This window comes from Octopus bimaculoides, chromosome 21, assembly GCF_046866305.1.
Source record: "Octopus bimaculoides isolate indiv1 chromosome 21, ASM4686630v1, whole genome shotgun sequence".
Lineage (NCBI taxonomy): Eukaryota > Metazoa > Mollusca > Cephalopoda > Octopoda > Octopodidae > Octopus > Octopus bimaculoides.
The window spans coordinates 26244319-26270162 of NC_142948.1; the positions used below are offsets into that span (position 1 = coordinate 26244319).

Genomic DNA, 25844 nt, shown 5'->3' on the forward strand with positions numbered 1-25844 from the left:
ACACACACATCTATTATACAACTATATATGATAGATATATATATATATATATATATATATATACACACACACATACACATAAATTATATGTATTATATAATTATATATAAATTATACACACACACATATGTGTATGTATGTTGTATGTCTTTAAAATCTCTTATCAGTAATAAGAAAACTGCTAATAGCAATTTTCTGTTATATAAGTCACTAACTGATCTGCCTAGCACAGAATTAATTAGAGATTCACACTAACAAATCTATCACAGATATAAATGTGCTGCCTATCTGTTTGTCTACCATTTCTAAACTGAGCTCTGCTCTTTCACTAGTTTCATTTTCTCTCCTCTGAAGCTACAATGAAATTACTCATCTCCATCCCCTCCAGAGGGTTCATTAGCCACCCCACTCCATAGCCCCTGGTCAAACCTAACCCCAACAGCTCCACTTATCACTATATCCTCTGAAATACCCTTCTGCACTGTTTTCTTTGCAATCTGTCAACTTCTAGTTGTTCAAGGGGAATAGTAATAGCATTAGTTCTTTCCTACAAAGCTAAACCATTAAAAAAAAAAAAAGAAAGAAAGAAAAGGGAAAGAAAAACTGGTAAAAATATTCAAATGCCTAGCAAGACTTTATTTCCTATTTTCAAATACCATTGAGTTTGAGTTCAACTTCATCTTTTATTCTTCTGGAGGTCATTGAAATTAAAAGCAGTCAAATACTGGGACCAACCTTGATTGGCTATGAATGCCTCTGACAAATCAGAAATCTTATTTTTGTATGGCTCTCTTTGGAGTCTTAGGACTCAAAAGACCAGTTACCTCTATGGCCTATAAGTGACACCTCCTGAACCAGATACCAGTTCATCACGGGGTTACACATTTACAGCCGAGTGGACTGGAGCAACATGAAATGATTTTGCTCAAGAACACATTATATCATCTGATCCAGGAACCGAAACCTTATGACAATTGTGAGTGCAACACTCTTACCACTAAGCCAACTGCCTTCACTAGAGATCTTAACCACTATTGTTCCCGGATCAGCTGTCAGGGTCCCAGCTATGGGTTAATTAGCATGTCAGGGCTTGCTTACACACGTCTGTGTGGAGGCGCAGCGGACTCGCGGTCATAGGATCGCGGTTTCGATTCTCAGACCGGGCGTTGTGAGTGTTTATTGAGTGAAAAACACCTAAAGCTCCACGAGGCTCCGGCAGGGAATGGTGGCGAACCCTACTGTACTCTTTCACCACAACTTTCTTTCACTCTTACTTCCCGTTTCTGTTGTGCCTGTAATTCAAAGGGTCAGCCTTGTCACACTGTGTCACGCTGAATCTCCCCGAGAACTACGTTAAGGGTACACGTGTCTGTGGAGTGCTCAGCCACTTGCATGTTAATTTCATGAGCAGGCTGTTCCGTTGATCGGATCAACTGGAACCCTCGACGTCGTAAGCAACGGAGTGCCAACTAACTAAAACATACGTCTGTGAAGACTAGATCTAAGAGCCATTGCAGAAGAAACCTTAGTGGTTCAACAAACGGGACAGGCAGCTGCAGCAAAGCACTGTGGAGAGGAGAGAGCAAGATGAGGTAAGCAAGATATCTTGATCATCCACTGCATCTGTCGCCATCTCCAGTCGTCTTGAGATAGTCTTGCCACTGGATTGATGTTGATCAGGGATGAGAGAGAATGAAGGTGATGGTAACACTTCTTCATGTGCCTTTATGCTAAAACTGGTTGAAAAACAGTGTTCTGTGTTTCTGTCCAGCGATCTAGCAGTTCAACAAATAGTTATCAATAAAGTCAAGAACTAGATTTAAAACTAAGCTCTAGGACCAATATGATCAACAAAAAACCCTTCACAGCAGTGCTTAAGTATAAAATATGTTATATTTTAATCTATTGAACTATAGTTTAATCATTATAGTTTAATCTATTGAACTATAGTCTAATCGTTATATTTCAATCTATTGAACTATAGTTTAATCGTAATAGTTTAATCTACTGAACTAACCCAAACAAATTCCTAACAAACTGGAGACCTTGAGCCTAAGTAATTTTTAAAAAAAACCAAAACACAAGTCCTTATCAAACTGGGGGCCAATATAAGTGTGTTCCATGGGGAGAGTTTGGCCTAAGACTAAATCAACAATGACAACAAAAGCCCATAAAAATAAGGACCTTCATTGTAGAGAATTGCACACTCAGGTTGATGGCTGGTCTGTATATGCTTGAGTGGGAAATCCATCAGCCATGACAACCAAACCCTTGAAAGATAACCAGGTCGCCACATTTTCCAGACCTTGGTGTCTTTCATTGCTACGTAATATAAAACTGAAGAACTACTTTCAGTAGAACATGGTGGGGATAGGGGGGGGGACACAGGTGTGGTTAGGAAGCTTGCTGTTCAAACGCATAGTTTCAGGTTCAGTCTCACTCACGGCATGGCACCTTGTGCAAGTGGCTTCTGTCATGGCCTTGGGCCAATGAAAGCCTCGTGATTGAATTCGGTAGGCAGAAGAATCCCGTCATGTGTCTACATGTATGTGAAAGTGCATATGCTTTCTATAACAGACAGGAAGGAAATAAGAAATGAATGTGTGTGTGTGTGTGTGTGTGTGTGTATATTTGATAGACTTACTTGGAAATATAGACTTACTTGGAAATATATATATATATATATATATATACACACACACACACACACACACATATATGTATGTATATATATACAAACACACACACATATATATATCATTCATATTATTTTATATGTATATATATATCATTTATATTATTTTATATGTATATATATTTATTTATATTATTTTATATGTATATATATTTATTTATATTATTTTATATGTATATATATATCATTTATATTATTTTATATGTATATATATATCATTTATATTATTTTATATGTATATATTTATATTTATATTATTTTATATGTATATATTTATTTATATTATTTTATATGTATATATTTATTTATATTATTTTATATGTATATATTTATATTATTTTATTTTATATGTATATATTTATATTATTTTATTTTATATGTATATATTTATATTATTTTATTTTATATGTATATATTTATATTATTTTATTTTATATGTATATATTTATATTATTTTATTTTATATGTATATAATTATATTATTTTATTTTATATGTATATATTTATATTATTTTATTTTATATGTATATATTTATTTATATTATTTTATATATATCTATTATTTTTTATATATATAATCATTTTATATATATATATATAATTTTATATATATATATTATTTTATATATATATATTATTTTATATATATATAATCATTTTATATATATATATATATATATATATATATATATAGATATTATTTTATATATATATAATCATTTTATATATATATATATATATATATATACATTATTTATATATATATATATATATATATATTATTTTATATATATATAATCATTTTATATATATATATATATATACATTATTTATATATATATATATATATATATATATATATATACATTATTTATATATGTATATATATATAAAAGACAAGGAAGAAGATGAAGATTGAACCACATTACATGTAACTGATTATATGTGATAAATTCCTAAATAATTTTTTTAAATTTATGAATGGTATGGCTTTAGAAAATACAAGTCTCAGAGTGTAGCTAACCAGGAATTCTTATTGAGGGCTACTCAAAGAATAAACACTAGAATTTTACTTAACTCAAACTTACATTATACATATATACATATTTATATATATATACTAATATAGATATATATTTGTTCATTGGGAAAAATGTTTAATTTCTACAGGTTCATGTGCCACAATGCCTTATTAAATGTCTCTGTACATCCAATAAAATTAAACTAGTGACCGAATTTATTGAAGCACCCTTCCATATATATATATATATATCTATATATAATATGGATATATTTTAAAACAATAACGTCTTGAAACAAATTTTTACGAAGAGATAAAGTTGGTACAACACTTGCCAATGAATTATCTCCCCCTAGTTGATTCACAACACTTGTAGGTGGCGATTGGATGCAAGGCTGAAAACCGAAACAACAAGTTATTTTTAGGAAACAAATTTCAAAGACAGACACAGGGCAACAACAGCAACAACAACAGTGACTGGAGCAAGCATCAAAATTCTTGTTTACTATCTCATGGAGGACATTATGTTGTTTATTTGGTTTTAATTTGGTTTTTTAATGAGGTCATGTGAGGGACCCCATTAAAAATGAAGCAAAGAATTTTGTTTATTTTTTCATAAATAGGAAATTTTAAAAGACATTCTGTATTTTAACTGCAGTAAGCTTTTAAAAAAATTAGAGTTAACAAACAAGTTGGTAAGGGAACCAGCCTCCCGTGTAGTCATCAGACTTGCTAGAAATAGCAGTAAAATTTCCTTCAAATATTCAGTTTTTTTTTTGACAATAGATGAAGGATATGCAAGATACTGAATCTTTAGATAAAATCTACTGATAAGGACATTGTGATGGTGAAAGTTGAACCACCTTTTATCATAGATTAGCTGGATCAGAGCCAATACAGTGTTGAAAGAACTGCTGACTGTTTGACTAAGAAAGGCGGCAGAAAGGACAAGAAAGAACTATGTTCTACATAGTAATATTACATACTGCTAAAAAGGGTGTTACCTGGTACCAATGCTTGAAATCATTACACCCTTCTAAGGATTTTCTTTTCTTTTTTTGTGGGGAGGTAACTTCTGGTTAAGAGACAAAAAGTGCCCATCACTGTTTACAAGGACTCCAAAATTGATAGAAGAGAGAACAAGAGCAGAAGGTGTCCTTGCAAAGAGGCAACTGACCCCTGTCAAAGACACCCTGTAGTGCCAGATGGTGGGGCGTAAAACCAGGTGATGGATCAAGTTTGCCAATCAATTAATCTATGGTAGTTGAACTCAGAATGCAAAGAGCAGAATAAATATCACTAAGTCTGCCATCCAAGTAGTCTGTGGTGGGATTTGAACTCAGAACACAAAGATCCAGAATAAATACAAGTTGCATTGGCACAAGTCAGTGACCTTTACTCTTGGATAAACATCAGTATTGAGGAACCGAGAGACTTGTATGCATGAATAATTGCTGGTGTCCCTTGCAAAATCCAGCCCAGGCCTGGGCAAATGTACATACATGATCAACAGGAGTGGCTGTGTGGTAAGTAGCTTGCTTACCAATCACATGGTTCTGGGTTCAGTCCCAATGCGTGGCACCTTGGCCAAGTGTCTTCTACTACAGTCTCAGGCCGACCAAAGCCTTGTGAGTTGATTTGGTAGACGGAAACTGAAAGAAGCCCATCGTATACATACATATATATATATATATATATATATATATATATGTGTGTGTGTGTGTGTGTGTGTGTTTGCATGTCTTTGTTTGTCCCCCCACCATCGCTTGACAACCGATGCTGGTGTGTTTACATCCCCGTAACTTAGCGGTTCGGCAAAAAGAGACCGACAGAATAAGTACTAGGCTTACAAAGAATAAGTCCCGGGGTCGATTTTCTCGACTTAAGGTGGTGCTCCAGCATGGCTGCAGTCAAATGACTGAAACAAGTAAAGAGTAAAGAGTATTGACCTACGGAGGTCCTACATATATCTAAGGTTAAATAAAACAATAGGTAATAAGTGATCAATGAAGTGGAACAAAATGCCATGCATCACTTAGTTAGGGTAGGATGGCAAACTGGCAGAACCATTTGCATGCCGGGCAAAATGCTTAGTGGCTTCTCACTCATCTTTACAGTTTAAGTTCAAATTCTACCAAGGTCCTTTTTGCCTTTCATCCTTCCAGGCTAGATAAAATAAGTACCAGTTGAGCACTGGGAGCTGATGTGGTGGAATTAATCCCTCTCCTGAAATTGCTGGCTCTGGGCCAAACTTTGAAGCCATTTTTCAGTTATGGCAGCAAGCTAGCAGAACCATTGGCACATCAAACAAAATGCTTAGTGGTATTTCTTCTGGCTCGTTACATTTCTGAGCTCAAATTCTGCCATGATTGACTACCTTTCATCCTTTTAGGGTCAACAAAATAACAGTTGAACACTGAGATTGATCATAATCAACTTAACCCCTAACATCAAAATTGCTAGCCTTGTAACAAAATAAGAATTATTTAGTTATAACTCTTTAACCTTTTGACATTCAGGTTTCTTTATCAAATGCATTGCTTATTTATTCACGTTGCTTTGAATTAATCACACATTATTTTGTAGCTTCAAGATTTCAACGGTCTGTTTGGATATGTTTAGAATGACATTCTAGGGTAAGCGTGGGAGGTCTGATCTAGCCAGTTTTAACATAAAACATGTAGAATATTTGAGCTAGATCATCATCATCATTTAATGTCTGCCATCCATGCTGGCATGGGTTGGATGGTTTAACGAGCCAGCTAGGCAGAAGACCACCCCATGCTACTGTGTCCGTTTTGTCATGGTTTTTATGGTTGTATGTCCTTCCTAACACTAGATTAAATGGTAACAGGTTAAGCTCTGGGAAAGGTATGTGGCTTAGTGGTTACATATCTGAGCTCTTGATTACAAGATCACAGGTTCCAATTCCTAGTTTGGAAGGCATGTTATGTCCTTGGGCAAGGTACTTTCCTTTACACTGCTCCAGTTCACTCATCAAATGAAATTAAGTCCTTGTGTGCTTCTGAATGGCTAACTTATGTCTTGCACACTGTAATCGCTTCAGTTTCAGCACACGATCAAAGATCTGAACACTTGTTATTCAAGTACATCCCTGTAATAATATATCATTGATGTAAATTACGTTCATTAATGGACATCGTTACCACACTGGACAAAATGCTTAGCAGTATTTCTTCTGCCTTTACATTCTGAGTTTAAACGCAGTCAAGTTCTACTTAGCATTTTACCATTTCAGGGTCGATGAAATAAGCACCAGTCTAGCACTGGGGTCAGTGATATCAGCTCGTCCTTTCCCCTTCAATTGCTGGCATTGTGCCAAAATTTGAAACTATCATCGTTGCTGTTGTTGTTGTTGTTGTTGAGGAGAAAATTTATGAAAAAAAAACATTATTTGCTAGTTGCATAATAAAAACAAAAAAAAATAAAATAAAAACAAAGTAAAGCAAAAAGCATTAAAAATATCCAATGACAGTTGAGAATAATCAAATGAATAATTGATTAATTAATTGATTAAACAGCAGGTCAAAGGTCACAAGTGAACACTGAAAATGCAAATGAAGCAACAAAATATTAATAACAGTAATACACGTGGGTTGTTGGCAAAAATAGCCTGTGACAGGAAGACAGATCGGTGAACACGGAGGAGACAACAAAGTAGCAACGGAAATGTGGTTTCGTTTTTAACAATTAAAACCATTTAAAGTCAGCAATGGGGGGGGGGGGTGAAGTAGCTTTTGATATTTTACAGTAAATTTTTAAATTAGGTTTAATGAAGGAATAAATGTTTTAAAGCATTTAATGATGAACAATCTCTCAGCATGTGTGTATAGCTAAGTGTATGTGTGTGTGTATAGGGTGCATGTATTCTTTTACTGGATTCGGTCATTGAGCTTGTGACCAAGCTGGGGCACTGAGGGAGTGTGTATGTTTATCTTGGTTTACAGTCAGATCTCAAGCTAACTGGAAGAATGTTAGCATATCAACTCCACTAACAGGAAACCCAAGGTATTGTTATGAGAATTTGACTACACACACACAGATACCAGAGTAAGCACATAAATGTGAAACAAGGTGGGAAAAAGAGTACTCAAATACCAGAAGTAGAGTAATATGCTTTATTTAAAAGCAGCAGAAATATACCAAAAGCTGTTCGTCGGACAGTTTTGTTAACAAAACTGTCCGATGAACGGGAACATGAAACTCTGAGTAACAGCTTTTGTTATATTTCTGCTGCTTTTAAATAAAGTATATATATATATATATATATATATATATATATATATATATATATATATATATATATATATATATAAAGCTATGAGAATGTTTGTGTGTGTGTGAGCGTATTTACTTTTATTGAGCCATTGGACTTGTGGTTATGCTTGGGCATCATGTGTGTGTGTGTGTGGCTTACGACTTGACTTCTATTCGACTGGAAGAATAGAACTGGAAGTCAGCAAACCAACTCTACTAACAGGAAACCTAAGGTACCACTGATGAATGAAAATACACACACTCACATTCACACATAAAGCTATGAGCATGTGTGAGTATATTTACTTTTTTTGAGCCAATGGACTTGTTATATTGGAGCACCTTGTGTATGTGTCCATGTATGTGTGTGTACAGGCTTAAGTTAAAGATTAAGAAGCAGTTGTTTATTTATTTAAGAAAACAAAACAAAACAAAAAAGAAGGAAAAAATCCTGATAATAAACCTGTTTTCTAATCATTTATTCGTCAAAAAACAAGTCTTCTTGTTTTGTTGTGTTTTGCCATTTTTTGTTGGATTTTTTTTTGTTTTCTTTTTCTTAATATTTTTTTTTTTGATCTGTGAACTAAGGCCAAAAGTAAGTTACATAAAAGCAATTACATGGAACAAGATATTCTTTTCAAGAAATTAATAAAAAAAAACTTTTAAAAGGAAAAAAAAAGACTAAAGAGAAAAAGTACAGAAAAACCAGATTTTTCAAAAAGTTTCTTTTAACAGGTCACATTAGTGCAAAAAATAAGTGAAGAAAAAAGAAAAAGAAATAATGAAAGACTGACACTGTTTTCTATAAAATTAAAAAAAAAGACTAAAAAACATAAATAAATAAATAAATGACCAAATAATTAGTCATGCATGTGTGTATGTTATTTATAATTAAGCAAAGATGACTTTTAAGAAATGTAAATATATTCAAAAAGCAAAGGAGAATGTATTAAAAAAAACTTTCAAATGAGGCAAAAATGTAACTTGTGTGTGGTTGTTAGAATCTGCAAGAAATGGCAGCCAAATCTTCTTTCATCCATACCTTGCTCAGAAAATGTAGCCCTAGACACTCAGTTAACCATTGGCACAGAAAGGGTGAATGAGTTGCTAAAGTGCTGGGTAAATATATCTTTTGGCATTTGTACGGGTCCTCTACATATTCTTGTCCAAACTTCACACAACTTCTACATTTAGGGCCTGTGATTCACTGCCATGCACTAACAGTACTAAGTTCATGGACAAGATCAGAAACATCAAGAGTAAGTGCCACCCTCAATGAAATCCCTTTCATAGATATTGTTTACAGTATTTGAAACAATTTTTTAAAAACAACTAGTAATATTTAGCAATAAAAATATAATAGGAGGGTATTGTAGTTCGCTTGAAGCATTGTGTATTGTTTGTAAAGAATAAAATGTTTTGAATGGTACAACAAATGCACTATAATACAAAAAAAAAAAGGACTATATACTTGTTGTAATTTAGTTATCTATAGTCCGATGATATTTCAGAATACAATTCCTTCTTCAGATCTTCTTAGCTGGAGTCTCTGCTATAAACTAAGAAAATCTGAAGAAGGAATTGTAATTCCGAAATATCATCGGACTATAAATAACCAAATTACAACAGGTATATAGTCCATTTTTTGTTCTATAGTACAAGTTGTACCATTCTAAACTTTTTATTCTTTACAAATATAATAGGATTTTTTAAACATTGAATAGTTATGAGGGGGACACCAGAGTAAAATAAAAGGGTCCAAAATGGTTCAGCACCACCGGTTTACAACAACAAAGAGCATGTGAAACAGTGCTTCATCAGTTAAAGTGGTGAACTGGCAGGGCTTTTGTACAGTTTCCATCAACCACATTCACTCACAAGGTACTCGTCTGCCTGAAGACCTCACAGAAGGCTCTTCCCCAAAGTGTTGGACAGTGGGACAAAAACTGCAGCCATGTGGTTCTGAAGCAAACTTCTTAAACCACACAGCCATACCTCCCCACATGATTTCCCCCACAGCCATACCTGTGCCAATTTTTTCAGTTTATACAGATATCTGCTATTGTCTATTAATTATAACTATTATTAATGTTTTTATGTGTACACACACCTTATATACATAACTGAGATTAAAATATGTCAGAAAAAAAAAGGATTCAGTTGGTGTGACTTGTGAAAGTAGAACCTCTCTACACACAGAATATACTTAATATATATATATATACACACACAAACACACATATTTCATGCATGTGTGCATATATACACATACATATTGTGTGTATTTGTGTGCGTATATATAAGCCATTTTAATGATGCATCCTGCCTTGACTCTTCGAAATGCCTGTGCTAGAATGGGGGCAGCTGATGAAGGAAAATGTTCTCTATGTGGCCTGTGTGTGTTCTGTACTCTGGTTATTATTATTTTTTTGTCTACGTTTTGTTTTCAATGTCCTGTACCCAGATATGCACCTATATATACAGGTAGATGTAGGTATGCACATACTTGTACGTATATATGCATATACTCATTTATTATTTGTTATATATATATATATATATACATACACACAGACACACATATTGTATGCATATGTCTGTGCAAATACATATTTACACACACACATATGCAAAGCATATTTTCATAGAACTATGGATAAACCCTCAACATTGACAGACTGCTGCTGCTCAGGTTTTTTTTCACCGCAGCAGCAGCAGACAAAAGGATGCAGTCACGCTGTTTGGATTGAAGAAATCCATCAGATTCCATCAGCAGAAAATAGCTAGACATAGCATGGTGATGGCACTACCGTTCAGCATCAGAAAACAGGCAGGTGATGTCTCTCAGAATTTCCTCTGGCATCAGATATTTCACACATCTTAACTTGATTTATGCAAAGATAAAAATGGAAAACTGACAACTATGTTGTTAATTAGGCTTCAAACACAACGTCTGGATGCAATCAAAATAATCATTGCTAATCTAACAGCTATTCTTTCAGGCTAGTTTATGTGGTTTGGAACAGTCTGTAGAATCTGGACAAATGGCGGAGAATCTTGCAATGTCACCCATGAGATGCCTTATTCTCAGATCCAATCTTACCACTTCTTATGTCCATAGCTTTCAGCAGTGGCAGTCATGGTTATTCATGGCCCACAGTCAGTCCTCTGGCCAACTTCATCTATGAGGTACATTTGAAAAAGTACCTGACTTAATGTTCTCCCTCCCAAACTAATGTCACATGGGCAAAATCCTTTGGGTCAAAGGTAACGCCACCCTTCCTGCACAAGTATGAACATTTTTGTGCCAATAGGCCACGTAAGTGGTCAGCTGTTACACCTAGTGTACAGATGTGTAGTGCACACTTTTCATATAACCAACATTTAGGTAGAAACAGATACACAACACAAAAGAAATTGCCCCAACTAGTCGCCATGATAGATCGCTGACCACTACATTTAAATTTTTTTTCTCCTTATTTCTTTCTGTTGAAGAGCATAGGCTCGAAACGTTAAAGACTTTCTCTATTCCCGAGCGTTAAACTAATACATCCATTTGTTGTTTACACCATCTGTCTTCATCTTTTGTTTTCTTTTTTGTGAATTCTCCCATATAAATATAAATATATATATATATATATATATATATATATATATATATATATATATATATATATGTATATATGTAACATACACACAAGCATCGTCAGCCAAAAATGTATTTCGTCTAACTGCATATTGTGATGTGCACATGTAGTCTGATGGCTTCAGGTGTTGCACCAACTTCATTTTAGACTTCATGACTTGACCCACCCTGTGTGGTGTGTATAAATGTGTGTGTGTGTGTGTGTGTGTTTGTGTGCCAATGTCCTGCCATACCTATGTCCAACTGGCTGCAGTATAAGCAAAAGACTACTACACACACACACACACACACACATACATACTGATATGCACACATGCAAATAACTAAATTTGTTGCAAACAAACAAATTTTGTTTTTAAAATCAATAAAATGCGTAAACGAAAAAAATAACTAAACAAAATATTAAACATCAGTCTATATCCATGCTGGCATTGAAATATAAAATAAAAATAAAATAAAATAAAATTAGAATAAAATTAGAAAGAAAACAAACATAAATCAGTAAAGAAGGAAACAACGAAAGAAAATTAATTAACCGGTTAATTGATTAATTAATTGAATTAAATTATAAGAGTGCAAGTTTCAGAACCTTGTTTTGTCTTTTGATGCGACGAACATATCACAGCTGTTAGTTGAAGAATCAGAAATGCTATTTAAGCCACACCTAAAATTTACCAAATCCAAATATCATAGTAAGCCTGTACACACAAACACACACAAACACACACAACACAAACCACACACACAATCATCATCATTATTACCATCTTTTAAAGTCCATCGTCTATGCTGGCATGGATCGGATGGTTCAACAGGATTAGATGGATTCAAAAGACAGTGTTGTATGTACTCCAGTGTCTGCTTTGGCATGGCTTCTACAGCTGGATGTCCTTCCTTATCTCAGATCACTTTACACACTGTTCTGAGTGCATTTTATATGGCACCAGCACTAGTGGGGTCACCGTGCAGTTTACAAAACTAAGATCCTCTCTGACTGAGTGGGACTGCAAGTAGCAAAGGAGGCAGCTTTGTGCTGGTCGTTGAGAGGATAAACTATGAAGGAAGGAGCAAGAACAGGTTATCTTGCATCACATACGACTCAGTGGGAGTATTTGGGGTGGCGCAGAAGAGAGAGAGCGATAAAGAGGATGGTGATGAGATACCAAAGTAGGGCCTCCAAGATGGACGCATGCATACACACAAACATACATACACACAAACATACATACACACACACAGGGTAAGGGAATTCTTGGAAGTGTAGAGCAACAATGTGGAGGTGCAATGGCCCAGTGGTTAGGGCAGCGGACTCGCGGTTTCGATTCCCAGACCGGGCGTTGTGAGTGTTTATTGAGCGAAAACACCTAAAGCTCCACGAGGCTCCGGCAGGGGATGGTGGCGAACCCTGCTGTACTCTTCTTTCACCACAACTTTCTCTCACTCTTACTTCCTGTTTCTGTTGTGCCTGTAATTCAAAGGGCCAGCCTTGTCACACTGTGTCACGCTGAATCTCCCCCGAGAACTACGTTAAGGGTACACGTGTCTGTAGAGTGCTCAGCCACTTGCACGTTAATTTCACGAGCAGGCTGTTCCGTTGATCGGATCAACTGGAACCCTTGACGTCGTAAGCGACGGAGTGCCAACAACAACAACAGAGCAACAATGATAGAGAAATATGTGAGAAGGTGAAGGTATTGTTCATGTGCTTTTTCCTGACTTGATTTACAGGTATAAAGCATCTGAATTTTATTAACCCTTCAGCATTCAGATTATGCCATCAAATGCAATACTTATTTATTCACCTTGTTTTGCATTAATCATGCATTATCTCCTAGCTTTGAGATTTCAATGATATGACAGTTTATTTTTCAAGTGACATTGTAAGATAGGTGTTAGAGGGCGTGATCTGGCCACTTTGATCATAAAACAGGTAGAATATTTTTAAAAGGGTTAAGAAAATCCAGACATTTTATATCTGTATATAAATAGAGAAAACATACCTACATTTTCTGACTTATTTCTCTATCATAACTAAAACATTTTATTTTGGTCAAGCCAGTTGACCAAAATTCATCCTTTAAAGACAGCATGCATAGGACAACATGCATAGGAGCATGTCTTCTGACTATTGGTCAAGCCAGTTGACGAAAATTCCTCCTTTAAAGAGCTAAGCTGAGGGAATTGTTAATGCATTGGGCAACATGCATAGGAACAAGTCTTCTGACTATTTATGTTTTGATTTCAAATGCTGCCAAGGCTGACTTTGTTGTTCATCCTTTTGGGACAGATAAGATAAAGTACCAATTGAGTATTGGGGTTCATGTCATCAGCTTCCCCACATCACCAAACTTTCATCACAGATGCTGAGCACCAGAGGACAACAGATGTTTGGGACTACAAAGTAACTGATTAAAGTGACTCCCAACACTAGTCTGGTGGTTGTTTTTTTTTATTTCGTGTTTAAAAGGAGGAATAGTTAAGGTCTGCCCTAAGGTGGGATCTGAACTTAGAAATGTAAAGGAAAATGGTATACGAGTGTCACAAGGGATATTGCCAAAAAAAAAAAAAAAAAAAAAAAAGTAAGGATCACAAGGGATATTGCCAAAAAAAATTTTAAAAAGTAAGAATCAGCACCAGAAATGTCATCCAACCATAGAGTACTTGCCTTGACAAGTCTCCTCCAACCCATGCCAGGATGGACAAAGTGGACGTAAAAACAATGATGATGACACACAATAACACTCACGGAAATTTTATATGAATGTTGTATCATTGTCACAAAAATACGACTCAACTGGATCCACAACACATACACAAATATATATGGAAATTCAAAATGGGACATGGAGATAGATAACAGGAAAAGAACAGAAGACATGAAGATATGGGAAACCTCTCGTCAGCCATGGAGACCAGAATACAAGTGCAGTTCCAGGACATTTTAAGTTTGTAAACTTTAAATTCGATCACACTGCTCGCTCTCATCTGGTAGTACCAAGGATACGGGGGATTTCACTGAAGTGATGGACAAACAAAAACAAAACAAGACAGAGACAACAAAATATGAGTAGGATGGGAAATTACAGATAGAAACATAACAGTTACAGAATTACATATATATATATATAGATATATACACACACACACATACATTCATACATATATGCATACATTCATATATATATATATATATATATATATACATGCACACGCATATGCATATATATATATATATATATACACACATACATATGCATATATATACATATATACACATATATTCATACACACACATACATGTATATATTTATGCATAAGTCATGAGATTCATGTGTAAAGTGCGTATGTCATCTGACTTACTTTGGTGTTACCGTTTTGCTCCACAGCAGGCACTGGATAAGAATTTTTGGGAGCACTGTTTTTTGGACCAAAACAGCAGAAGAATTTATTCAATAGGCCACTCCGTCGTGGTTTTTTCAAGGAACCTGTTGTTGTTGTCGTTGGCGTCGTCGAGTCTAGAGACAAAAAAAAAAAAAATGAAAGAAATTAGTTGTAATTAATGATTAAAATTTATAAAAAAATCATACCGTAAATCCTCGAGTATAGTTCGCCCTTGAGTATAATACGCAGGGGATTTTTAGGGGGCTGTACCTCTGAAAAACCTAAACCTTGTGTATAATACGCAGGGGATTTTTAGGGGGCTGTACCTCTGAAAAACCTAAACCTTGTGTATAATACGCACCCCTTCTCTAACTTGAGTCAAGGAGGTTTATATAACGTCCTCGGTTTGTAAATGTCTATACGGTAACATCCTTTATTATTATTGTATATATAACATAATGCAAACGTGTAGCTTTTTTGTGCACTTTGCAGAAAATAAAGAAATAACAGTAATAACGTCAGTGAAAAATAAATATTAAGTAAATTGCTTTTACATATTTATCCCTTAGAAAATTTTGCTCAGAAAATATTTTTCATTTTTAACCTCGTATATAGTACGCACTAGAAATTTTGACCTTTAAATTTTGGGGAAAAAAGTGCAGATTATACTTGAGGATTTACGGTATTTAAAATAAAAAGAAACAAAATAAATTTCACAAATGCCAAATAGAAAGAATATGACTTTGGTTTCGAACATAGGTGCAAGTACTTTTTTTTTTTTCTTCTTGGTTAGGAGTGAAACCTGTTTAATCAGCCACACCACTCAATGAGGACTTTATTTTATCAAGCACCAAAACAATGAAATTCAAACTTGGCTTCGGGAGGATTTGAACTCAGAAAGTCAAGTGACATAATTAAATACTGTAAGGCATTTTGTCTGACACTCTCACAAATCTGTTAATCTTCCACCAGACCGAAACATGTCTGATATTTATATCAGACAATATTAACCAAATGTTCCGTCTTTTCTAATATTGGAGGAAGTGATTTAGAAGACACTGAATGGCTATTTCTCACAGATCAAGCAATTAGATGCAAGTTCCACCCAGGTTCAATTGACACCTCCACTTCCTACTTATCCATCATCATTTTATGTCCATCTACCTGGTTATCATCATTTAGATTCCATCTTCCATGCTGGCATCAGATATGCCATGTCTGATGAGCTGCAGGACTGCATTGAACTCCAGTTTTCTGATGTCTACTTTGCCATGGTTTCTATGGTTAGAATGCCCACCCACATGGGCATTCTAACCATAGAAACCACACATGGTTCTAGGTTCAGTCCTACTTCATGGCACCTTGGGCAAGTGTCTTCTACTAAAGCATTGAGCCAACTGAAACCTTGTGAGAGGCTCTGGTAGCTGGAAACTGAAAGAAGTGTGTGTATATATGTGTGTGTGTGTGTGTGTGTGTGTGTGTGTGTGTGTGTGTGTGTGTGTGTGTGTGTGTGTGTGTGTGTGTGTGTCTTTGTGTCTGTGTTTGTCCCCTGCTTATTGCTTGACAACTGGTGTTGGTGTGTTTACATCCCTCTAACTTAGCGGTTCGGCAAAAACAAAAATCGATAAGCACCAGGCTTAAAGAAAAGAAAAGAAAAAACAAGTACTAGGGCCAATTCATTCAACTAAAACTTTTTTTAAGGTGGTGGTAACCCCAGCATGGATGCAGTGAAACAAATAGAAGATAAAAGATAAGGTAGAATTTGAACTGAGAACATAGAGCTTCTGGAGTTGCTTATTGTGAGTCACTTAGTGACATGCTGTACCACATAGTTCCTATCACTGATGTTAAAAGTAGTTGAAGTGATACAATCTGGAAGAGTAGTTTATAACTATGTCCTACTTTAGATGTTATGAGTTACCATCATTAATGTTGTTGTTGTTGCTGTTTCTGCTGTATTTACTCGGTTCTGCAACTAATAAACCAAAACAAAAATAAATAGATAAAGTACTTAGAATAATTGGTACCTACTTAAAATGGAACCAATCAAACAAAAACACAGCAAAAAAAAAAAAACCATGAAAAAACACCTAAATTAAAAGTTTGCCCCATACACAAATTCCTCACAACCACTGCCACAACCAATGTGAAAATTTGCCAATGCAGGAAATTATTAATTTGTTGGGTGTCTATTATTATTCTTAATCATTATTATTATTATTATTATTAGTACTATCATCATCATCAGCATCATCATTATATTATTATTATTTTTATTGTTATTATTGTAGTTTAACCTACCTTCTCTTGTCATATCGTATTTGTTTACTTACACTAATACAAAAAAAGGAAGAAAAAAACTTCCACTGCATGACTGCTTAATTTTCTGCATTTTGTTTGTTCATTAAAAGTTACGTCTATAAATAATGTAGATATAGCAGAGTGACACAGATATAATTTATATCTGGTATGTGAGAGTATGTATGTATATTCATATCTGTATATATATATATATATATATATATATATATATATATATATATATATATATACACACACACACATACATACACACACACGCGAGAAGGTGCTGAAAAGTTCCTGGCTTTGGGTAAAAGAAAATACAGGAGAATCAGTTAATTATGATTTTATTCAATATATTCCCCTCTCAGATTCATACAATTATTGCAGCAGTCCTGTTTTTCTAAGCCCTGTAAAAGAACTTGGAAGGTTGAGCCGCCAACCAGGCCTTTCGCAATACCCTAAAGCCAAGGACTTTTCAGCATGCAGTCTTGAATGTCTATGTTTTTATATATACAAAGAAAGAAAGTTAGGGAGGGAGGGAGGGAAAGAGAAAAAGATAGGGAGGGAGGGAGGGAGGGAGGGAGGGAGGGAAAGGGAAAAAGATAGGGAGGGAGGGAAGGAAAGAGATAAAGATAGGGAGGGGGAGGGAAAGATGGAATTACTCCCCGTGTGAGTGATAAAAATCCAGTCTCTTGAACAAAAAACAAAAAAAAACTTTCAGAAACGAAAACATTAAACAAATACGATGAGAGTTATCTCCCTTGACAGATCTACGCACAAGATTCAACGAAAGAGAAGAACTGTAGAATACCAGCTACGATAATCGAGACACGTGTGTGAATGTAGAAAACTTTTGTCCTTTGTATGGCTTTACAGGATATCAGATTGAGATTACAGGACCTTCATGTACCTCCCATGAGCATCCAGTGAATCACATTTTCTTTTAATGAGTAAATAAATACGGTTGCAGCTGGGAACACAAGACTGAATGCCAATGTTTAAAGTGGTAAGCTATGGGCTCTCTCTCTCTCTCTCTCTCTCTCTCTCTCTCTCTCTCTCTCTCTCTCTCTCTCAAGATTAAAATAGGGGGTTTCAGACGACAAAGGGTCTGCGGTCACCTTTATCTCATCCCTCTCACCACCAGTCATCAAGTCCCTATAAAATGTCATGGGCACTGCCTTTTCTTCTGATCACACACACAAAATAGGGTAAATTTTCAGATTAACACCCGCACGATTTTCACTAGGGTTTTAGGGTTACGGTTAGGGTTTTAGGGTTAGGGAATTCCGTCCCCAACCGTAACCGTAACCCTAAAACTAATCCTAAAACCCTAACACCTTAGTGAAGATCGTGCAGGTGTTAATCTGAAAAATTACCCAAAATAGTACATTAATACTAGCTTAACTAATCCCAGACTGGTCACGTTCCATAATTAACTCTTAATCTGTTACTGTTGGGGCTCCAGTATAAGATGAACTGTACAGCAATCTATGTCCTGCTAGGGTAAACCTATGCAGCCCTGACTAAGCAAGTTTGTTCTTCATTTCCTTTCCTTCCGTCGCCTACCCCCATTTGAGGATTGAAAAAAAAAGTTTACATGAAACTAAATAAGATTTGAACTCAAAACTAGAGGCTGGGAAAAAGACGCTGATAAACTGCTTATACCACTGAGCTACCACCACAATCATCCTCCATCAAGTAAATAAAAATACAAGAGGAGCAAGCAATATGAACAAGAGGCAGAAAGCTGACCTGAATAATATTACCTAATTATCTAGTTATAAGAACTTGAGAGAGTTAATGAGCATGGCAAGATAACGTAATGATAGTGGAGTATGGTGGAGTACGAGTGAAGCCTCAAAATGATGGAGTGGGGGTTAAGGTATGAGTAGAGAGAGGAGAAGTGGAAGGGAATTAGAAAACAAGGAAAGGAATCAAAAAAGGAAGCCTCAAAGTTGGCGGTGGGGGTGGGCAAAGGCTTCATGATCTGCTAGAAGTAGCAACCAAATAGCTATCGGACCACACACAACCAAATTAATAATGGTAGGATGCTTTACATAATAATAATGTATGTAATCATGGATAAACATTGACATAATTACCAAAAGCTAGTGACACCTTGCAAGGACATACCAACCACAACTTTCCCAAATATATATATATATATATAAATATACATATATAACTCTTCGAAACGCCAGTGTTATAATGGTGGCAGCTGATGAAGGAAATGTTCTCTCTATGTGGCCTGTGTGTTTTCTGTACCCTGTTTATCACTTTGTCCATGGTTTTTTGCAATGTCATGTACCCAGATATGCATCTATATATACATGTAGATGAAGGTATGTACATACATGTACATATATATGCATATACTCATATATTATAATATATATATATATATATATATATTATATATATATATATGGCTGTGTGGTTAAGAAGCTTGCTTTGCAACTACATGCTTTCAGGTTCAGTTCCACTGCACAGCTTCTTGACAAGTGTTTATTATAGATCGTGCTGACCAATGCATTGCAAATGAATTTGGTAGAGGGAAACTGAGGGAGCTGCAATGTGTGTGTGTATACATACATATACATGCGTGTGTGTGTGTGTGTGGCTTTGCATTTGTCCCACCACTGCTTAATAGTCCAGCAAAAGAAACCAACAGAAAAAGTACCAGACTTTCAGAAATATGTACTGATTGGAAGGGGTGTGATTTCTTCAGTTACAACCCTTAAGGTAAATGCCCCAGCATGGCCCCAGTCCAGTGACTGAAACAAGTAAAAGATATGACATATGTCTTTCATTGTCCTTTTAAGATGGTAGTATGATTTGGAAAACATATGGCTGCTATTTTTAGCAAGATGAGAAATCACATACAGGCTTTTTGTTGTTTGATGTCTTGGAAAATTCTTGCAGCTGTTTAGCTAACACCATCCAGATCCAAACCACCAGCACCAAGTCAATTCTGACTGAAAAAACCTATGATCGAAAGTATTCCAGCCATGACCATCCTTTCTTATATATAAAGGACTTTTGTTCATTGTGCCTTAACCCCTTTTTCTCTTTGAAGACAATATGGCTTGATTTGAGGAAGACTTTGCAGCTATTTCTAGCAGACCTAGCGACCATGTAGCTCTCTTATTGGTTCAATTAAATACTGGTCAAGTCAGGTCAAATGCCAAAGGTTGATTCAACTGCCAGGCATGGGCTCCACCTCCCACTACCATAATGCCTTGCCTTGTCCTAAAGTCAGATAAGGTAGTAGTAGCAGTAGTAATGGTAGTGGTGGTGGCAGCAGCAGCATAGCAGTGGGTTGATATTACTGCAGCACAATCATTAATGATTTTGTTATTAGCAACAGGGGCTCAGAAAAAGCAAACAAGACAATATAAAATAACAAAAGATAGGAAGGAACATAATCATGTAGTAGTAGTAGTAGTAGTAGTAGTGATGGTGGTGGTAGTAGTAGTAGTAGTAGTAGTGATGGTGGTGGTGGTGGTAGTAGTAGTAGTAGTAGTAGAGATGGTGGTGGTGATAGTAGTAGTAGTGGTGGTGGTGGTGGTAGTAGTAGTAATAATAGTAGTAAGTCATTAATAAAAATCATCAGTTGTTGCTGTTGTTGTTGTAGCAGAGGCAGTGGTGGAGATGGTTGTGATAGAAGCCATTATACAACTACACAGCACAGGCCATTAATAACGGCAGTAGTAGGAGGAGGAGGAGGAGGAGGAAGAGGAGGGGAGGAATGGAGATAGATGCCATTAAAGAAATGGGAATGAAAACAACTAAAAACAACAAAAACACCAACTGACAGGAAACGGTCCTCCCCCTCCTCATCAACCCCCACACACACATACAAACACACACACACACACACTGACCTTAATTTTTAAAGACATCATAATGAAAATGGAGGTTGGAGAAGTCATTGTGATCCACCCCCTACTTCCTCTTTTATCTCACATTCATACATTCACATATGCTACACACACACACACAGACACGCATTTTCACACATACATACATTCACACACATACATATGCAGTTTCACACATACATACATTCACACACATACACAGAGGTACACATACAGAGGAGGGAAGAATATACAAACCACATATGCATAAGTGTATGTACATACATACATACATACATACAAGTACACACAAGTATATATATATGTGTGTGTGTGTGTGTGTGTATATATATAATGTGTGTGTGTGTGTATAATGTGTGTGTGTATATATATATGTGTCTGTGTGTGTGTATATATATATAATGTGTCTGTGTGTGTGTGTATATATATATATATATATAAAATACAAACACACATGCACACAGAAAAAGAGAAACAAAAGGATACACACACATGCAAACACACAGGAAATAGAAAGAAAAAAAAGCTTCACTTTTTTTCCCCCCCAACTAAAACAACAACTATCTCAGCAACAACAACAAGCATTATCACCACCACCATCATCATCATCATCCTCATCATAGAGCTAACAACAACAAAAGCTGAAGTTTGAGAGCAAGTCAGCAGGTATATTGGTTAAGTAAACATTTATTGATAGGTCAAAGGGTGGTGGTGGTGGTGGTGGTGGTGGTGGTGGTGGTAGTAGTGGTGGTGGTAGTGGTGGTGGTAGTGGTGGTAGTGGTGGTGGTAGTGGTAGTAGTGGTAGTAGTGGTGGTGGTGGTAGTAGTGGTGGTGGTGGTGGTAGTGGTAGTAGTGGTGGTGGTAGTAGTGGTGGTGGTAGTGGTGGTGGCGGTGTTGGTAGTTTAGCCCCAGGTCAGCCATGATTCACCAGTCTTTATCAAAGGCACTCCAGCTGTGACCATCACAACCCCTCCTCAGCAACAGACACTCTCTCACACGCTCCCTCCCTCCCTCTCTCTATCTCTTTCATGCACACACACACACACACATGCAAACATACACACATACATAGGATATGGAATTGCTTTTTTCAAATTTCTTTTCTTGTGGGATCCAATTTGAATGAGATTTCGCTGTTATATCTAGCAAAAATGAGCGGCCACATACAAGCTTCCACCACAACTTGTTGAATCCAACGCATGAGAGAGAGAGTATATGTGTACGGATGTGTGTGTGTTTGGAGTGGTTGTGTATAGGTATAAAATAACTGAAGTGATGCTGTAGGCGGTGGTAACAGACACAGCTGTGAACTATGCAGTATAGTGTGTGTGTGTGCGCATGTATGTATATGTGTATGTGTGTCCCTGCGCGGGTGAACACAGAGAGAGGGAGAGAGAGACAGACATGTAGATACACTCCATCGATCACGACAAGTGTTCCAGTTGATCCAGCCTATGGGACAGCTTGCACGTGAAATTAACATGCAAGTGGTTGAATATTCCACAGACACACAAACCCTTAATATAGTTCTCGGGGATACTTCCAAGTGGACTGGTCCAACAAGGATGCAACGTGCCACCAGGAATTGAACTTGCGATCTTACAATCATAAGCACCAGATACCCTAAACACTATATGACATGTTGATACAACTAGATAACACACGCATACGCATGTGTTTGCATACATACACACACACACACACACATATGGTAAAGGGTAAAGACCCCCCTCCCTTCCGTCAACTAAAGGCAGTACTCCAGCATGGCCACAGTCAAATGACTGAAACAAGTAAAAGAGTATCACTAGTTTTATGTCCACTATACCATGCTCGCATGGATCAGAGGAACTTCATAGAGATCCTCTTCCTGTCGCCACCATTAGCTGTTTCTATGTAAGGTAATATTTCCCTTCCTCATTCAAATGTGAACTGTACAATTAAGTTTCTCTCTCGAGTCATACCGACTCAAAATGGCTGGTTTCTTGGTTTCCATGACGTAAATATTCCCCACTTGATCAGGACACCGGTCTGTCGCAGGATTACTCATTTTTGCTTGCTGAGTTGAATGGAACAATGTGAAATGAAGTGTTTTGCTCAAGAACACAATGCATCTGCCAGTCCAGGAATTGAAACCACAACCTTACGATCATGAACCCAACACCTTAACCACTAAGTCACATGCTTCCACGAACAATGGCCAGACTAATTTGCATGCTAGATTGTAAATAAATAGCACCACTTATAATATGGCAGTGACATTCATTTGCAATCACATGATATGAAGACAGAGACAAGAACACACAAACACATACACACACACATAAATATGACAGGCTTTTAGTTTCTATACATCAAATTCACTTACAAGGTCTGGTCAGCCCAGGGCAAATGTAGGAGACCTTTGCCCAAAAAACTGCTCAATGGGGCTGAGCCCAACGGAAACTGTGTGGTTGAAAAGCAAAGTTCTTAACCACACAGCCATGCCTGTGCTTATGTATGCACATGTAAATATAAGTGCCTATATAAAATATTAGAATGTTTGACTACCCCTTTCGAAGTTTTAACTGTGACTTACAGGGCAAATATTTAATCGAAGTAGATCTGTTTGTGCAGGCCATGAATGCTACACTCAAATGATTGCAATGGAAACTGATAATTCCGATAGTCAACTCAGGACCACACTTTCAGTTTCCATCCAACAAATTTACTCAGAAGACTTTAAATCAGCCCAGGCCTAGACATACCTGCACCCCATAAATGTATCCCAAAATATTAGAATGTTTCAATTACCAAATGCTCCCTCCAAAATTCATAGAGGGAATTTTTTTTTTTTTTAATGTTAAATCTCTGAACGAGGTATAAACAATAACTGTACGACAACGTGAAGTATATTCGCCACCTAAACGCAGCTAAACCCTAAGAAACCCAGGTCCCTGCGTATCACGTCAGATCGACGATGGGAAGGATGACTTCCTTTTGCAAATACCAACAGGGCACAGAAAGGGTGTCAATAGCCAGCTGGAGGAGATGTTCTCCTGGGGCTAAAAGCTACAGTAACATCCACCCTTAAGAGTTTAGCCGCATTTAAGTGGCGAATATACTTCACAATTTTTTTTCTAATTTAAAATGTTTGCTTTCTAGTAAACCAACACATCTTTCTTTTCTTATTCATTCATATATTTATATTTTCTGTAATTCAAACTGCCTCGTGGCCCTAACAGACAAGATGGAAAAGATGCTGCCGCAGAAGACAGCAAGGGAGACTAACTGAAATAACCACTCTGGTTCAAAAGGATTGCACTTGTAGATAGTCATCACCGCCCTGATAATAGCGAACAGGGATATGGTCTAGAGGGCAAGAACGCTGGAGGTCTCCATTGCCATAGGCTCGACCATGAGCCCATCAGAGAGTGACAGTTACTTTCACAGTTTGTTCTCAGACTGACGAGCAGCAAAGCCTGGACTGGTAGCTGAAAACACCAAGTTGCTACTGGAGAAGGTGTCACAGAATGTGGCAGCCCAGATGAGAAGAAGCCTACTGTCACAGAACCAACCGGAAAGCTGTCACATTGTCAGTCCTTTTACTATCCCCTCAGTCTAACTCAAGCTAGGAAGAGAAGCCTGCAGCACCTGGGCCATGTTTTATGATGCCCTTATCATTTTTGAGGGACCTGGTGTTTTAGTATGCGTAGTGAAAAGGACCAAAATTCTTTTTCCATTGAGATACATCTACTGAAAGACAATCTCTGATTAACTATTACACTTCAAAACCAACCATTTGTTCCATCAGACTGATGGATCACCCTCAAAGTCCTTTCAGCTTGTATTGCTAGAGCCGATCAATCGGCCTGGATGTCCCAAGAGGGTTAAGGGCAATATGGCATGGAAAGCAGCTAGCATTGTAGGGCAGGGGTTTTCAAACTTTTTGACTTGCGGACCCCTTTATATTTCAGGCTTTACCTTATAAACGCTTATGAAATTTATACATAAATATTTGCTTAAAATAACATATATTTTTACATTTATTTATTTAACAGTATTTAACAAATAGGTTTATTGTCAATTAAAAGATTTCGATTAAAAAACATAAATAAAATCAAATTGCCCATAAAAAGTATTTGCTGTCCACGGACCCCCTGTCTTGTCCTTGCGGACCACAGTTTGAAAACCCCTGCTGTAGGGGGGGGGGGGCTATGGCAATGGGTGAAAGCTGAAAGAATTTACTGTGATTCTGGAGCAGCATTTTTAAAGCAAATATTTAAACAGAGAAGATCTGTTTGTGCAGGCCATGCTTGCTACACCAAAATAATGCAATGGAAATTGATAATTCATACATTCTGCTCAAGCATACGCACACACACACAGAGGAAAACAGACAAAGACATACAGAGACAGCCAAACAGATATCTCTGATTATTCAACAATTTCAAAAATCAATGCTTCTTGTACAAGTTTGCACTCTTTTTGACAGAAGATTGCCTGACAAGAGAAACATTGTTATTTTTTTTTATTACCAATGCCACACTGACTAACCCAAGTCTATCCATTGTGATAATCCCATTAATATTTTCTTCAAAACAAAATAAAAATATAATAAAATAGAAATAAAATCAGTTCAGAAACATTGAAAAATAATTG

General features: G+C 36.4%; 1 protein-coding gene across 2 annotated transcripts in view; it reads right to left on the reverse strand.

The window, feature by feature from the left end:
* The window catches only part of LOC106877370 (CTD small phosphatase-like protein), a 61238-nt gene that overhangs the window by 19663 nt on the left and 15731 nt on the right, over positions 1 to 25844 (reverse strand). Inside the window, exons 2-3 of one of the 2 annotated variants that reach the window (XM_089338959.1) lie at positions 15001 to 15155; positions 4052 to 4111 (exon numbers count right to left, since the gene is read on the reverse strand). In XM_089338959.1, the coding sequence (XP_089195085.1) occupies positions 4052 to 4111; positions 15001 to 15155 (215 nt within the window). The remainder of the gene's footprint in view (positions 1 to 4051; positions 4112 to 15000; positions 15156 to 25844) is intronic. The other variant, XM_052975456.2, reaches the window with a different exon arrangement.